Below are 17,580 nucleotides of genomic sequence, written 5' to 3'. Positions count from 1 at the left end.
GGTAACACAGATGTATGTCAAACTGAAGTAGTGATTCAGATTCATTCTTTATCGGCCTTGTTTATCAGAATTTAACAGCAGAAGGAAGTCTGAGGTTGTTGGTGCTCCCCAGTGTTCACATCAGCACTTTGGAGGTGCTGGCAGAGCTCATCACAATGTGAGTACATACTTCTGTCCGTTTCCACCTCTCTCTCTGTTTGTCTCATTACCTCTACCATGCTGTTTGCAGGCCTTTTTATAGAAGTTATAACAACATCGTTTTAATTAGGTTTAAATAAATACTTCAGATTTTTTTCAATTGTATTCTGTGAGGAGTTTATGAGTAGACAGTATCTTACATGGTGGTTGTAACATGACAGTCAGGCTAACAGCTAGTCTGGATGGGGTTACATACAAGTACATTTAAAAAATGTAGAAAATCTCTATTGTTTTGTCAGTCATTTCAGAAAGTGAAACTCTTGTACAGAATCATTGCTCATAGTGAAATATTTCACGCCTTTATTAATTGTAAGTTTTAAGATTATGGCTTACATAGAATAAACCCCCTAAATTTAGTGTCTCAAAAAATGAAAACATGAGATAAAAAGAAATTAGACTTTGAACAGAAATATCAGGCATCTGAAAAACGTATGTTCAATTCTATGAATCAATACTTTAGCATGAATGTCTGCATCAATGTAGCATAGCATGGAGAAGATCAGCATGTGGTTCTGCTGAGGAAGCCCAGGTTGCTTAGGTACCTACCTACCTACCTAGCTACCTAGGTAGGTAGGAGTAGGAGAGTTAGCCCTGCTGCTGCTTGCAGTAGAGGCAGTGCTGCCATCAAAACTAAATTCAGCCCTTTTTAGAACCGCAGATGTCCTTGCCTGCTTTCCAGCTTTTGGCGGCATGTTTTTCAGTGCTCTCTCTGTCCGCTGTCGGGAGTGGGTGTTCACCTGCGTGGGAGCGCACGTAACTCTGCACGTCACCGTCGTTGACATGCAGAGTATGAGGAGTGTGTTTTTTGTCCAGCTTTTGTCACGTTGGGCCATAGAAAGTAGAATAGCAACGATGCAGGGACAAAAAATGCTCACAACGTGATCTAATAAAATGAATGACAAAAACGTTAAAATGTACAAATACTCCATGATCCTCTTGGGGGGGCATGTGGCCTTGTTGGTGGAGCGGGGGGGCCCTCTTGGATAATGGTAGGGTAAACGCTGCCCTCAGTTAAATGTCTTAGTAAAAATAGAATGTACAACAAATGATTATTAAATATAAATAATTTTTATTTAATCTCTTTAACTCGAACATTTACTCCTTTTATTTCATTTTGTTCTTTTCAGTTCTAATTAAACATAAAGATAACTGTTGACGCCAAGGTTAATGAGAAATCTAAAAAATACAAAATCAACAAACAATAAACCTGCTTTTGTCATAACAAAAACTGGAGCTCTTTTGAGTAAGTCACCGATACATTTGAACCTGAAAAATCAGCAACAGAACACTTAATAAAACTAATATTCAGGCTCACTATATCATTTCTACTTTGTTTTCTGCATTTAACTGAGTTTTAAAGAACCACCTGAGATTGCTTGTCCTTGATAAGCTTTGATAGATCAGCAGAGTGGAAACAGCTGCTACTTTTCTCTCTCTCGTTAGCGGAGCGTCGTCCAGGTGAACAGCAATGACCCCCCTGCTCTAGTCCTTCACGCCTGTAGTTGTTTTATTGTAGTTTATTTTATTTTTTGCTCTTTTGGTTGATACAAGCTTGGTGTATTTTGCACCTGGGTCCTAATAAAGTATCACACATCCAAGTATTCATTCTACTAACTGATGATATTTACCCCCATCTTGGAAATAAAATATGAAATGTTTCCACGTCACCCCTGCAATGCGCTCCCGTACCACTAGGGGTACAAGTATCCCCAGTTGGGAATCTTTGCTCTATAGGGTTCAGGTCAGACCAGTCTGCTGGCTAATCGGCCACAGTAACACCATGGTCATTGGACCAGTGTTTGGTACGTTTGGCAGTGTGGGTTGGTACCAGGTCCTGCTGGAAAATAAAATCAATATCTTTATAAATCTTGTCAGCAGAAGGAATAATTAGGTGTTTTGAAGTTCCTGGTAGATGGACTTTAGAAAACCCAGTGGACCAGAACCAGCTGGTTCACTTCTAACTGGACTTCAAGCACTATGGATTCTGTGCCTCTCCACCTATAAGCCATAACTCTTAAATATTTCAAGCCTTCACTTCTTGTCATTTTTAACTCTATGAACTGTAATTGCTCTACAGCCAGGTCCATAAATATTACTTTTTTCTAATTTTGGTTCTGTACAGTACCTCAATTCATTTTTAACAAAACAACTCGGACTTTCTGCTCTAATTCAGTGGGTTGAAAAAAAGGTTGCATTAAATGTGTGGAACTAAAACATTTTTAACACAATCCCTTCATTTCAGGGGCATAAATGTAAATAGACAAATTAAATAACTGATAATACAAAAGTACTTGGTTGAAAACCTTTTACTGGCAATAAAACGATATTCATTTTATATTTGATTTACATTTTATAAATATAAACAAAATGCTTTAATACATCCTAATTAATTTGAACCAATTTTTTATATAAATGTTCTGTTTTGCGAAGTATTCCATCAACATTAATCAGACATTTCAAGTATGTATTTTGTATTAAAAAGTAGAATGTAGCTGATTGTATAAACTCATTCTAAGCTGTTGTGTTTGTGGTGCTGACTCTGTGCGTTTCAGAGTTCGGAGCGGCATGATGCAGTACGCTGCTGTAATACAGAGGCTGTTTTCTCAGACACTGTCTGCATGGACAGCTGTACCTGAAGCTAATGTTGGACAACAGAGAGCTTATAGGTAACTAACACTGCTTTTAATTGTGGCATATGTAAGCTGTGGTTTCACATCAAAAATGAGAATGATTTGTTGTTCTCGTGAGTTTTTATTATTATTTTGTTTAGAATTTTAGGTAAAATCAAGATTAGATCAGATTAATGCTGGAATAACTCATTCTGCATTGTTCAGCTGTTTAGTTTGATACATCCCATCACAGATCTGGGTCAAACCGTTTTCAATTTCCTCCATAAAACTTTGGAGGTTTAAAAAAGAAAAAAAATCAAATGCTGTCTCTTAATTCCTTTAGCAGCGCTGCCAACTACTGCATTAATGCTGGTTTGGCCCTGTGAGGATTTTGCCTGATATACAATAATATATTGAGTTTATCATTCACCACATGGTCTAAGCAGTTCATTTTTCAAAATTGTTTTCTCAAGTACACTGAAAACACTTTCCTTCTTGGTTTTCCATATGATTCCACCTATTGTTGCAATGCAAGCAACCAGGTGTAGATCAGTGAGTTCAGTGTGGTTAGGAAAGGTGTGCGTTTATGTGGACGTGTTTTAGAAGATGGTGTTATAACCCCCCTTTTTTGCATCCTTCTTCATCCTGCAGCTCAGTGAGGGTATCTGTGTACAGAACTTTAGAACTATGGGTCCAGCTTTTTGGAGCTTCAGCTAATATCCTTCAGGGAGCATCCAGCCATGCAGAAATTCTGTTTAACCACATGCTTGGTGACATCACGCCTGGTGCAGAATCTGTCAAGGTAAAATGAGTTTGCACATCGAGTAAAAAATGCATTTAGTTCAATTCTGGGGGAAAAATGAGAGGATTCTTGAATAGTTGCCAGAAATTATGGCTTGATTACCGTTCCCATTCCTTTCTTTACCCTCCTTCTCCAGCTGCGGGCGGGTCTGTCGGTTGATGTGGTTCCTGGGGGGAAACCTGGTCCTCGGAGAACAAAACAGTTAGTCATAGCAGATACAGTGGGGACATCACTCCAAAGAAAAGGAGACCCTTTGTCCAATCAGGATACCTGCCTCTCAGCTCTTAAAGGTTAGATGGTGCCTTTGTTTGAAAACGTGTCATCTACATTTAAGTTTTGTGTATCTGAGATGGGATGGGTCGGGACCTGTTCTTATGTGCTCTGACAGAGGTGTTTTCTCCACAGTACTAAGACTCATCATACAGACCAGTGGGACACTTCTAAAGGATGACATACACAAGGTACATCTTATGGTTTTTATTTATTACAAATAATAATGGTCCTCCCAGGCATATTCTTAGTGAAGAACGTTTCATGCCATTGGTCAGATGTTGCATATTTAATGCACATCTTTTAAAACAGACCTGCTGTTCGTAGGCAGTATACTATGAATTCAGGGGAGGATCTATCACTAGATATGTTTCAGTCTTGATTTTTTGTATTAACAGCAAAATGGAAAAGCATAACACATTTGACAGAACATTTGTGGTTTGTCAACTTATAACCTGATTCATCCAGCATCCTGGCCCGCAGTTTTCAGCTGAATTCATTCGAATCCGAGAGGAAACCGTTTGTTTGTTTCCAGATGACTGTAACATATGGATTTTTATTTTATAGCCTTCAGACTATTGATAGGCTTAACATTAACACATCTTGGTAAACCATTGCAAGTCCTACTAAACGATGCCAGCATCCCTAAGCATGGCCAAGTCAACTATTTTCCTACAGCTTGGATTTAAATAATACTCCAGGTGGAGTCTGGTGCAGGGTGGTTCAAACATCTGAACGTGTGAACAAAAGAGGGGTCTACATGGTCCAAACAAGCCCGCCAACCAGAGCCATCACAGAATAGAGTAGTCCCAACCCTCAATGACTTCCGATTCCAACCTCATGAGCCCTCCGCCCCCAATGAACCCAACATGAATCTCCCCACTGGGCCACCCCCAACCAGGACACAGATATCAAATACATGCCCCCGAACCCAAACGCCATCAATCACCCCCCCACAGCACATGTGCACACTCCCACAGGAGAGCTTCATCCCCGAATGGCCGACGAAGCAACACCCACACAGTGCAAGCACCACACACAGCCCCGCTCCAAGCACCCCTGCTGCGTCCCACCCCCACCACACAGCGCGCCGCGACAGCAAGGCAAGGGCCCCACGCAATGCTGTCCTAGCCCCTGCCCACAGGCACAACAGGGCAGACACAGTCGAGCACCAAGCTCAAAACAGAGCCCCTGACCCCACACCAAGACGGGACAAACTCACCCGGCAAGAGTTCCCCAGCCAACGGCAAGCACTCGAAGCCGGCGTCCCCGCCCCCGCAACCACACAGACACACCACATCACTGCCTCTGAAATGATAGCCCAGGTAGAAACACTATCCAGCTCACCTCTACCATCGCCGATCCAGATGCCAGTGACCCCACATCCAAGAAGAGGACACAACCTCCTCACTCCACACGCTGTAGTCCCCCATGCCACCCCCTAGCCTGCCACCCTGATTCCCCCCCTGCCAAGCCCACCCAACCATTCGCCCACCATCAGCAGCCCCAGCCCATCAGTCCGTGAGAGGGAAATATGTGCCAGCCGGGTAACCGGGCAGGGCAGGCCAACCGCTCCAGGCCAAGCACATCTCATCAGCCGCCCCAGTGCGGGCACGAGACATGCTCCGCCGCCCCATTCACCTGACCGCCAACCATAGCCCTGCGCTTGGCCAGGGACAAGAGCCACAGAAGGAAGCATTGGAGGAAGGCCACCACAGCACGCCAAGGACCGGGCAACCCCACACCCAAACCCCGGAGGAGCCCCAGGATACTGGCCACCCACCCTCCCTCACGGCACACCCCACTGCACCAAGCAAGCTGGCCAGCCCCTCCATCACAACGAAGCCACATCTCAATCAACACTGTACACCGCCCGGCCAAGACCCCCTCGCTGGAGCCCGACGCCTCCCCAACCGACGGACCGGGCACCGAAGTCCCGCCCCCTGCCCGAAGGAGCCATCGGACCCCAACAAAAAGGAGCCAGCCGGAAGCGTGCGCAGCATCGACCAAGAGTGCGGCCCACCACTGAAAAAAAGAGCAGACCAGCCGGCCCAGCACAACCAGAATACGCCACACCAAGGAGGGCAAATGACCAACATGCCCAACCAACCCCGAACCATGGGGCAGAGTCAACAGAGCCCCCAGTCCCCGATGCCTGGCATCAGAACCCAGCCACAAGACCAGGCAAGCAGGGCAACAAAACACGTCCCACACCAACACCGTGGCCGCTAACAAGAAGCACCCAACCCAAAATGGCAGGCCCGCCCAAATCCAAGCTACGGACCAGCATAGGCACATGCACGCCCCACAGACAATCAAGCAGAGACCCCCCGGGGCAGCTAGGCAGTCAAGCAGACCCCGCGATGCACCACCCTGCCCTCCACCGTGCCCAAGGAAAAGACACCAGCCTAACAAGACCGGAGATGCAGAACCACTAACATCCATGCCAGCCAAGCAGAAGAACAAGGCGAAGCCAAGCTGCGTCTCCCCCCGAGCCAACGTCACAGCAACACCACACAACCTTCCATACATCGGTAGGGGCACGGTGGAGACCACCAACCCCAAGCACACACCACCCACCAGGAACCACCCAGCAGACAAGTAAACCCCACCTCACCATAAGGCCCAGAGGCCCGATGCAACCGCCGAGCCCAACGACGCCCGTCCTGCCGTACAAAACACGGATGCCAGAGCCGCCACGCACAGGACCACCACCCCGACACCACAGCACGCCAAACAGCGTAGGACAGTACGCAGCAATGAGCACCCAAAGCGGAAGCCATGCACAAAGCCCACACCATGCAAGTGCGCTCCCACCAGCCCTCCAAAAACAAAGCCCCCTGCAAAGCTGCACCCACGTGAGAAGAAGACCCATAGCCTCCAGGTCCAAGAACATCCCCAACCCCCATGCCCCTGCCTGAAGTAGCTCTGCGAGAAAACCCACACCAAAGCTCGCAAAGGCAGAGAGCCCACACAGCCAAAACCAAAACCCACCAAGAAGCCGAGATCAGCCGGAGTTTAGAAATGCTGGGGTCTCTAACCTGATCCTGATATTATTTACACATCAGCTGATACTGATATTTAACCTCCCAAAACACCTTTACTTCAGCATTTTGTGTTGTAAAGTACGTTGGTGTACTCAGTTATACTGCACATTGTCAGGTTTACTTTAAAAGATTGATAATTACATAATAAGTGGCAGCAGTCTGTATATTTCTTGTATTTTAAAACTAGGAAGGATTTTTTACGAGTCTTCTACCAAGCTGCACTTAAAACTTCCAGATCCTACACATTCCACAGTAAATAAAGCCTGGAAGCTAAAAATAACTAAAGCAACTCTCTTTGATTGATTTGATTGGGCATCGTCCAAGCCTCTGCTGCCAACAACGTAATGCTCACCTTCTACAGATGATCCACATAGCCCTGTCTTTCATTGTTTAACCTTGTCTCTCCTAGACATAGTTAGTGGCTGTGCTTTTACTGACTGTTTGTGCTCTCTTTTATACTCTAGACTTGAAAACTGGCTCAGAGTTAATCTGTTCTTTCTTTTTAGATGAAACCACTAAAGGAGCTACATCCATTAACATTTACTTTCCCTTCCCGTATGTTAGGTATTAATTAGTCAAGAACGATACAGAGTCAGTTTTACTTGCAGCAAGGGTAGCTCACTTTGCAGTGCAGACTACAAAGTGTTGGCACCCCTCTCTCTTTATTTATACATGCTGGTTCACACACAGTTCAACAAACATTCAGGGTGTGTGTGTGTGTGTGTGTGTGTTTGTGTGTGTGTGCGTGCGTGCGTGGGTGGGGTCAGAAAGTTTAGGATTCATGTGTCTTGATTTTAAACAGAGAGGGAGTGGGGACTTGGTACGAGCAGCCCCTAGATGTTGCTGATAAAAGCATAACTCACTCGTCTCCCCCATATCCCTTTCTGTGGCATGTAGGAGGGAAAAGCACTTAGAGCAGACATGAGTGATAAACAATACAAAGGTTTTCAAACCCTAACACCATAGAAAGTACTACTGGATCAGTGGTTCTTTGTTCTCTTTGTGTCTCTGCTCTGTTCTCTCAAACCTCCAGTCGGTCGTGGCAGATGGCCGCTCACACTGAGCCTGGTTCTGCTGGAGGTTTCTTCCTGTTAAAAGAGTTTTTCCTCTCCACTGTCGCTACATGCATGCTCAGTATGAGGGATTGCTGCAAAGTCAACGCCAGTGACTGTCCACTGTCTCCACATGCTCATCCAGGAGGAGTGAATGCTGCAAGTCACTGACTGGATGCAATCTGCTGGGTTTCCTTAGATAGAAAAACATTTTATCCAATTTGAATAAATAACTGAATCTGACTGCACTGTTTCCAATTAATCCTAACTATCAATGTATGTACCTGACTTGGAATCTATATGTTTCGATAGAATTGACTAAGCCCATTTTAATGTTACGCACCTTTCACACAATGCAACAGGAAACAACGCTCTCCAATTATTTTTTACCTCCCTCCCTGTTGGTTGGAGTAAGGTGGATTCAGGTTTAGCCTAAACCGGCTCAGTTATGGTTGAGGTGCAAACACACCCTCCATTTCTGCTACCTGTATGACCCCTTCTCTTTTCCAATGGTTATAATCAGTCTGACAGAGAGAGGTATCCCAATCCTTGTGGTTTTTGGTATAACAATGACCATCAGTGGGCTCTAGATGGACAAACTTTATCAGTTTATTATTTTAAGTAGTACCCCTACACATAGCCCATTCTAAAATGGCCAAACTCTTAACATTCAGTAGTTTAATCTAACCTCCCCAACAACCCTATATCATTCCAAACCCTTTCTGAAGTTACTTGAGACAACGTGTTGTGAATTGGCGCTATATAAATAAACTGAATTGAATTGATTCAATTACCCCTTCTGTTGCTACTGAAACGTGTTGTCACCTCTCTGCAGTTCATATTAGTGCTGCACATAGTTCTCTCCTCAGTTATTATAGGTATGACAGTCCAACAAAAGTTTGCACAAAACTAGTAACAAATATCTATTTTATTTCCTCTCTATCAGTACTAAAGTATCCCTAAGGGATTGGCAAACTGTCCATGGACAGCAGCTTCAGGCTGTATGCTTAGACCTGATGTGATCTGCCAATCTAAATAATATCAAATCATGATTTTTAAATTAATTCATGAAAATTCTGTTTATATAAAAGGTATTGGATTGCTATGTCTATTTTACTGTAAGCCTAATACAGGACTACTGGAATCTGGATCTGTGGATGGATTAGTGGCTTTAGACTGATATCCAAACCCAGTAAAATGTTCTTGCTGGCTCTGATAGAGCATGTGATTGGACTGTTGCACTTGGGGGGGGAATCAGACATTTGAATGCAACGTGAACTGTGTGGAGTTTAGGTTGGACAGAGTCAAGTGTTTGACCGTTCCCAACTCACCGTCTGCCTTCACTCCCTGCTAATTCACACACACGTTATAATCTCTACTCAGAGGCGTCATATTAAAGTTCATCCCTGGGTTCTTTTCGTTTGAATTCTATACATTTTAAAAATAATTTTTTCATTGATACACTATCACAACAGATTATTTTGAGGGTTTAGGGCTAATTTATGCAGCTACAATGATTTTTATATATAGATATTTTATATCACACTGCAGGAACGGGTATTTGGAGTTGACTGGGCGGAGTTTAAACTGTTTCTTTTTTTACTATATAAGGAAGAACAACAGACTTTTTATTATTCTGAAGATAGATGAAAATAAAAAATAAAAAAACCTCTAGAGGAATAAGAAATGTTGATGTACTGCTTTAATTAAGATTATGATGTACCCATATTTGTGTCGGTCTTGAACTGTGCACTGCAGCTAGGTGGAGTTTTCTCATTCGGTAAGACAGTTTTTGCTCTTGACCTGTCTTGCAGCGGCTTCATGAGGTGGTGTTGCCACTGTGTGTGCGCCTACAGCAGCAGCAGTCTAGCAGCATCGCTGCATGTGAATCTGTAGGAAGCATCAGTGGGCAGTACAGTAGTGCCCTGGCTCGGCGTGAACTCTACAGGTATTTCTGAAATGAAGTCATGTTGAATAAGGGAAAGTACCTCTGAACAAGGCCACACATTTTTATTTTTTTGTGTGAATCTACAGGTTACTGCTAGCTTTGGTTCTTGTCCCATCACCGTGCTGGCCTCCACCTTTGACATGTGCTGTATCTATTCTCAGCAACGGCCGCATTGACCGCAACCTCAAAGTAAGTCCTGAGAAGCACATTCAGCCGCTGTTGATGTCTTTCAAGTGACTTTTTCAGGACATGAAACGCTGCTTTAATGTTATTTCACGTTTTGTTGCCAAGCAAATTGCCAACAAGTTGGTTCCATGAAGTAAAAAGAGAGTTAAAAAACTTGATGTGGGAGAATTTATGATGAGCTGGAAAATATCGAAACTTGTTTTAAATTTTTTTTTTCCTAAACTCATGTAGCTGTTTAACTAGCCAACAATGTCATGGGCCTGATTAGTGTTTTATCTCCAACAGTGTGTTACATCTATACTGAACCACCTGCTATTACCACACTGTTCTGTTGTTTCTATGAATAAGCTCTGAATTTAAGACATTTCAGGTTTTTACAATTCATTTATTATTCTGTGGCCTGTCCCTCCTTCCCCTTCCCTCTCAGGTTTCTTCTTTCTGTGCCGAAGCTCTGACCATCTGTAATTCAATCCTCCATCCCCGCACTCCGTCCATAGCCCTTCCATTGCCACCACTTGCCCTGAAACCCACCCCCAGTCCTTCGGTCCTGTCCTGTCAGGGCCCCACCCCTAGATTAACATTGCCAACTCTGCTAGGAGGCCCTGCACCTGGACCTCCCTTCTCTGCCCGTCACCCACTCGGCCTTGCCTCCAATTCTCTGTTAGGCTCTTTGGAGAACCATCTCTCTCTGGTTCCAGGGCTGCCGGGCCAGGCCTCTGCTCCTGGAGAACTTATGCTGTCTCCCCCCATGCACTCTCAACCAGACCCTCCTGGACTGGGTCCCCCAGAGGGACAGAGACCAGTATTTGTCCGTTATGACAAAGAGGAAGCAGAAGATGTGGAAATATCTCTTGCGAGTGACTCAGATGACAGCGTGGTCATTGTTCCTCCAGGGATGCTCAGCACGGAGAACCAGCTGGATGACCCAGCATCAAACTCTCAAAACATTCTCTCCTCTGCACCTGGTGGTACATGTGTTACATTAGCTGGAGGAGATGCCGTCACCATGGTTCCCACCACAGCGGCACCAACCACATTAGATGTAACCTCACTGCCCAATGACCTGGTCACCTCCTCTGCACTTCTCACCACTTCCAGCACCCCCGTTAACTCATTCCCTCCCTCCAGTGGCTCAGTGGTCTCCCTGGTTTCTTCATTGAACTCCAGCTCAGCCTCTGCTCCTGCTGGTAGTCTGGCAGACTCGATTGTAGTGAAACCCCAGCTCCAGCAGATGTTGATGCAGGCCTCCACTTCAGGGCAGCCCAACCCCATGGCTCTGCCGCTCCAGATGCACCAGTTGCAGAACCAGCTGGCCCAGCAGGGACGTCACCTCCACCAGCACCCTCCTGCACCTGCCAGTAATGAAGAGTCAGCAGTCATAAACATTAACAGCACTGACGACGAGGATGAAGATGAAGAGGATATGGAGGATGATGAAGAGCTGGAGGAGGAGGAGGATGGTATTGATGAGGAGGACGAAGAGGAAGAAGGCAGTGAAGAGTTTTATGAGGGAGAGGACTATGAGGACTTTGATGAAGAAGAGCTTGAAGACGAAGAAGAGGATGAAGATGGGGACATGCCTCCTCTGGAGGGATCAGAGGACAAGTCAGAGGAGGTGGCAATGGAGGAGGAGGAGGAGGAGAAAGCTCTCCAAGCAGACTTGGAAGAAGGGGAGGTGGCTGGATATAGTGTGGAGGGAGACACAGAAGGAGGGATAGAAGAGCTGCAAACCAGCCGATCACTGTTTGGAGAGGAGAGGATGAAGGTCCAGGAGGTAGAGAGCATTGGAGTTTTAGAAGAAGCAAGAGAGGTGGAGGGAGAGGAGGATGAGAGCGAGCGGATGGATGATCCCACCATGCCTCAGATCCTGTGTGTTACTGGAGGAGCGCTGGAAGAGAGGTGTGAGAGCAGCCAAGAGGCTGCTGAAGCAGCAGGAGAGCTTCAGGAGAAGATGAACTTGTGGGATCAAAGTGTCAAAGAGAATGAGCCGATAACTGCCTCGGAAGAAGGCACAACCAGTCAGAGTCTGCAGGTGGGTTCTAGAACTGGGAAACACTGATCAATCAGAAGTTACTAGTGGGGCAGACTGAATGATAATGTGGCAGATGTTCAGAGATACAGGTCCTTCTCAAAATATTAGCATATTGTGATAAAGTTCATTATTTTCCATAATGTCATGATGAAAATTGAACATTCATATATTTTAGATTCATTGCACACTAACTGAAATATTTCAGGTCTTTTATTGTCTTAATACGGATGATTTTGGCATACAGCTCATGAAAACCCAAAATTCCTATCTCACAAAATTAGCATATCATTAAAAGGGTCTCTAAACGAGCTATGAACCTAATCATCTGAATCAACGAGTTAACTCTAAACACCTGCAAAAGATTCCTGAGGCTTTTAAAACTCCCAGCCTGGTTCATCACTCAAAACCCCAATCATGGGTAAGACTGCCGACCTGACTGCTGTCCAGAAGGCCACTATTGACACCCTCAAGCAAGAGGGTAAGACACAGAAAGAAATTTCTGAACGAATAGGCTGTTCCCAGAGTGCTGTATCAAGGCACCTCAGTGGGAAGTCTGTGTGAAGGAAAAAGTGTGGCAGAAAACGCTGCACAACGAGAAGAGGTGACCGGACCCTGAGGAAGATTGTGGAGAAGGGCCGATTCCAGACCTCGGGGGACCTGCGGAAGCAGTGGACTGAGTCTGGAGTAGAAACATCCAGAGCCACCGTGCACAGGCGTGTGCAGGAAATGGGCTACAGGTGCCGCATTCCTCAGGTCAAGCCACTTTTGAACCAGAAACAGCAGCAGAAGCGCCTGACCTGGGCTACAGAGAAGCAGCACTGGACTGTTGCTCAGTGGTCCAAAGTACTTTTTTCGGATGAAAGCAAATTCTGCATGTCATTCAGAAATCAAGGTGCCAGAGTCTGGAGGAAGACTGAGGAGAAGGAAATGCCAAAATGCCAGAAGTCCAGTGTCAAGTACCCACAGTCAGTGATGGTCTGGGGTGCCGTGTCAGCTGCTGGTGTTGGTCCACTGTGTTTTATCAAGGGCAGGGTCAATGCAGCTAGCTATCAGGAGATTTTGGAGCACTTCATGCTTCCATCTGCTGAAAAGCTTTATGGAGATGAAGATTTCATTTTTCAGCACGACCTAGCACCTGCTCACAGTGCCAAAACCACTGGTAAATGGTTTACTGACCATGGTATCACTGTGCTTAATTGGCCTGCCAACTCTCCTGACCTGAACCCCATAGAGAATCTGTGGGATATTGTGAAGAGAACGTTGAGAGACTCAAGACCCAACACTCTGGATGAGCTAAAGGCCGCTATCGAAGCATCCTGGGCCTCCATAAGACCTCAGCAGTGCCACAGGCTGATTGCCTCCATGCCACGCCGCATTGAAGCAGTCATTTCTGCAAAAGGATTCCGACCAAGTATTGAGTGCATAACTGTACATGATTATTTGAAGGTTGACGTTTTTTGTATTAAAAACACTTTTCTTTTATTGGTCGGATGAAATATGCTAATTTTGTGAGATAGGAATTTTGGGTTTTCATGAGCTGTATGCCACAATCATCCGTATTAAGACAATAAAAGTTCTGAAATATTTCAGTTAGTGTGCAATGAATCTAAAATATATGAATGTAAAATTTTCATCAATACATTATAGAAAATAATGAACTTTATCACTATGCAAATGTTTTGAGAAGGACCTGTAGATTTGAATTCCTCTGCTGGCGTCAATAAAACTAGGGCTTCACTGTGGTGCTATTCACCCTGTTAGAAGAGTCTGAAGTGTAAGTATTGATCACGTCATTGTAGGATCTGGTTTTACTGTCGAAAGTAAAACAAAACCATACTCTGTGTGTTTTACATCTCTGGATGTCATTTAAAAACACCAGATTATTTCTAAAATGGGGCCATATAAACTAAAATCATTGTCAAAATCAGCCCAAACGCAAGGAATCATGGGTGGAAAACCCAGCTGTGTGGAAAACTAGTGTGAGCATTACCCTCAGCAGATTGGGCTCAAAGTCAATAATTGAACTAACATGTTTCTTCTAACTGAAAGTAGTCTATAAAGATTTTGGAGCAGCCCAGCCAGAGTCCAGACCAGATTCTTGATAGAGAACAAGAATAATCTTTATTGTCCACATATATGGAATTTTGCCTTTGGCTTCACATAGTGGTTAAAAACATAAACCCTGACACTAAGTGACTCAAAACACAACAAGGTCATGTAAAAACACAAGTCTGACTAATGTTCAGCAGTTGAGCAACATTATTGTGTTTGGTAGGAAAGACGGTCTCGGTTACACTTGATGCTCTGAATTGCCTTCCAGAAGGTTCCCCAAACAGGACCACCTGGACTATCTGAGGGGCTTATTGCCCAAATCATTCAGCATTCTTTGCTCTGTGCCAATGATCTTATTAGCCAGGCTAACGATTCTGTACAGTCTGTACCAGGTTGCATGTTAAAGGTTACCTAGAAAATCTTTTTGCTTGTATTGTACGTATTCAGTGGTCTAATTAAATGCAGACGCTGCATAGCTTTTTGAAAAATGTAATCTACATTTTCTGAAAAACACAAAGTTGTGTCAATAAAGGTTCTAAGATATTTAAATGAATGAACAACTTCAAAGGATGATGAAAACAGATGAGAAAGACTCAGATAATGTGTTGACCCACCACTAGTTCTTTGGTCTTGCTCTTCCACCATTCAATTAGTTCATCAATCAGACAAAAACAAGCAGAATGTTTCACAGTAATTTGACTGTATAAGCACCATGTCATCTGCATACTTATACAGACGGCAATTAGAATTCATAATCTGCATCTCATTTGTATAAAATAGTAGTGGTAAATGGTCGGGACTAGTATAGCGCTTAATCAAGTCCTGAGGACCCTAAAGCACCTTACAATACAATCAGTCATTCATTCACACACTGACAGTGGTAGCCAGCCACAGCAGCCCTGGGGCAGACCGACAGAAGTGAGACTGCTATACAATTGCTATACAATTAAGAAGCATTGCATCTTAATTTCTGTCCAATTCAACAGGAGTCTGTGGCGGAAAGTGTTCAGGAAGCTGGTGTGAGAGAAGAGCAGCCAGCAGTCGGTCAGGACGAGGCCTTGCAAGCAGGAGCAAAAGAAGAGGAAGCCTCTGCTGCTCCAAGTGTTACAGAACAGGAGCAGACGGAGGCTGACCAAGGAGACATAAAGGAAGCAGAATGGACACGGCCTGACAGAACAGACGGAGGAGGAGGAGAAAAAGAAGAAGAGGGAGGAAAAGAACAAGAGAGTAACATTGAGGAGGAGAAAGGGGTGAAGCGGAAGAGAGAGGAAGAGAACGTAGAGGAAGAAACCGGGCAAAGTCCTGAAAAGAAAAAGGTAAGGAAAAACAAGAGGAAGTATGACATTAACTGTAGCGGTATTAGATAAAGTATTTGGTCATTTGTGAATGAAAAGGTTCAGATTTTTTTAGAAATAGAATTTAAAAGATTTATAGCTATTAGACTCTTTCAGCTTATCTAAAATTCCAAATGACATGTTTCCAAACTGAGATGTGAAAGCGATTTCTATGAGCATGTGATGTAGCTTTGAGGTGGATGATAAAACAGCAGCTTGAACTAAGACAGCATCATTAAATGTTAAATCAGGGTTATTTTTTTTAAATCAGGCCTTTAAAACATCCGGTCTAGCAGCAACGAGCAATTTCTGAAGCCTCTACCTCAGATTCATCTGAGATGCTCAACAAGTTTAAGTTTATTGGAAGTGTCATAAGTATCCTTGGATCTTTTACTTTCCTTTTGACTCGTTTTCCATAGAGTGTAGATACTTGAACACCTGGGAGTCAATGACTAAGTCATTCTGACAGCGGTTTATTGTTGAGCACCAGCACTGCAGACATAATTATCAAGGAAAGCTGTAGCCAAATCATTCTGCATCTTCCTGCAAATCTGCCTTTCCTTTTAATTCTGTCCAGTTATGTAAAGTCTGTTTACAGTAGCAACAAGCCCAGGACTGGAATCCAAATAGTCCCCACCCCAGTAAGACCTCTTCTTAGGGGTCCTAAGAGGGCCATAGTCTATTCCATGGCACAGTATGCAACGTGGATCTAATTAACTTTGGTACAACATCATGTTTGATGTGTGCACATTGAACAATGACCGTTTACTACTAAATCAGTACACTAACCATGGCCGTCCTTGAACCTATCTCACAGTGCGACATAAGATTGCATGTTTAGAGCCTCGACCAAAAATGTCTTCGCAGTTTACCTACAATCCTCATCTTTGGTCTGTGACGGCCCAAACTCTTTTCCACCACTGACAGGAGCAGCGTCCTCTTCACTAAAGTTTGCATTCAAGGTCATGGATAGACTAATAAAATCTCCCAGGAAACATGGTAGTAAGCTTTCCTTGGGTCATTTCAGTCAAAATCCTTTGCATCTGCTTTAATTTATTGCACACCCTTTTTATTTATTTAGAGTTGCAGTTCCTCTGACCACTTTGTGCCTGCTTCAGGGGGGGCATAGGACAGCCAAGGCTTTACTATTACAGTTTTTTAAAAAGAGCTTGTAATGTATGCAATAGATACAGAAAATCAAACCTGTCTCTAAAAACGGGCTTAAATTCCAGGAACCGTTTGAAGGAACCTCCCAAGTTCCCAGGGCCCATTATAACCAAATTGCCTTTCCAGTACATTTACTATGGTAAAAGCAGATTACTGGAAAGAGGCCCTGGTGGGGAGGTGGTACTTTTTTCCATTTACCAGTAACGCTTTGATAAAGTATTGTGAAGAAAGTTCTAAACATTTTGAATTGCAGTTATAATCCAGTCATCCATGAATCTTCTACACCCAATAGCTTGCCTAGAAAGGTTTCACATACATATTCTGTATGTCAGAAGATAATCCATTCAGTTGTGCCTAATTACTGTTGTTTCTCTCTGTTTTCCTGCAGGATGATGAAGCTATGGCCTCCATGTTGGCAGATTTTGTTGCCTGTCCACCTGATGATGAAGATGTTGCCTCAGGATCAAACCATTCATAAACGCCCACCCTAAACAGATGGGATTGATTCTACCAACATGGACTTTTGCCCCGTTTTCAATATAAAGTTGCCTCAGATAATGATCCATTCTTTACTGAAATAATTCTAGTCCCTCTTTGCCATCTAGCTCCTTTACTGCCTGCTTCATTGTGTTGGGCATGGAAATGTGGAGGCTTCCTGTTACCATCCTGGAACTGATCAGAACTACTTCTACAGTAGAGTAAAAGTTGCAGAACAATTTTTAGTGAACAATGTGGCCAAGAGAGCTCAATAAAATGCTCCTCAGAATGCTGGAGTTTCTGCATACATTATGCAGCAAGTGTCCAGTTTTGATTGCTTTCTGTATCTTTAATGTCTTTGATTTATCACTATAATCTGTTTTTTGTATTAAAAAAGTAAAAAGCA

General features: G+C 44.0%; 1 protein-coding gene across 1 annotated transcript in view; it reads left to right on the top strand.

The window, feature by feature from the left end:
- pelp1 (proline, glutamate and leucine rich protein 1) overlaps positions 1-17,580 on the top strand; it is a 24,228-nt gene extending 6,648 nt beyond the window's left edge. The window contains exons 10-19 of the mRNA XM_047385732.1: positions 69-157; positions 2,751-2,864; positions 3,459-3,609; positions 3,746-3,899; positions 4,015-4,070; positions 9,793-9,926; positions 10,013-10,115; positions 10,540-12,144; positions 15,183-15,512; positions 17,086-17,580. Coding sequence (XP_047241688.1) covers positions 69-157; positions 2,751-2,864; positions 3,459-3,609; positions 3,746-3,899; positions 4,015-4,070; positions 9,793-9,926; positions 10,013-10,115; positions 10,540-12,144; positions 15,183-15,512; positions 17,086-17,175 — 2,826 coding nt within the window. The 3' untranslated portion in view covers positions 17,176-17,580. The remainder of the gene's footprint in view (positions 1-68; positions 158-2,750; positions 2,865-3,458; positions 3,610-3,745; positions 3,900-4,014; positions 4,071-9,792; positions 9,927-10,012; positions 10,116-10,539; positions 12,145-15,182; positions 15,513-17,085) is intronic.

This window comes from Girardinichthys multiradiatus, chromosome 14 (assembly GCF_021462225.1).
Source record: "Girardinichthys multiradiatus isolate DD_20200921_A chromosome 14, DD_fGirMul_XY1, whole genome shotgun sequence".
NCBI classification, from domain to species: Eukaryota; Metazoa; Chordata; class Actinopteri; order Cyprinodontiformes; family Goodeidae; genus Girardinichthys; species Girardinichthys multiradiatus.
This window is presented reverse-complemented; position numbering and strand designations above follow the sequence as displayed.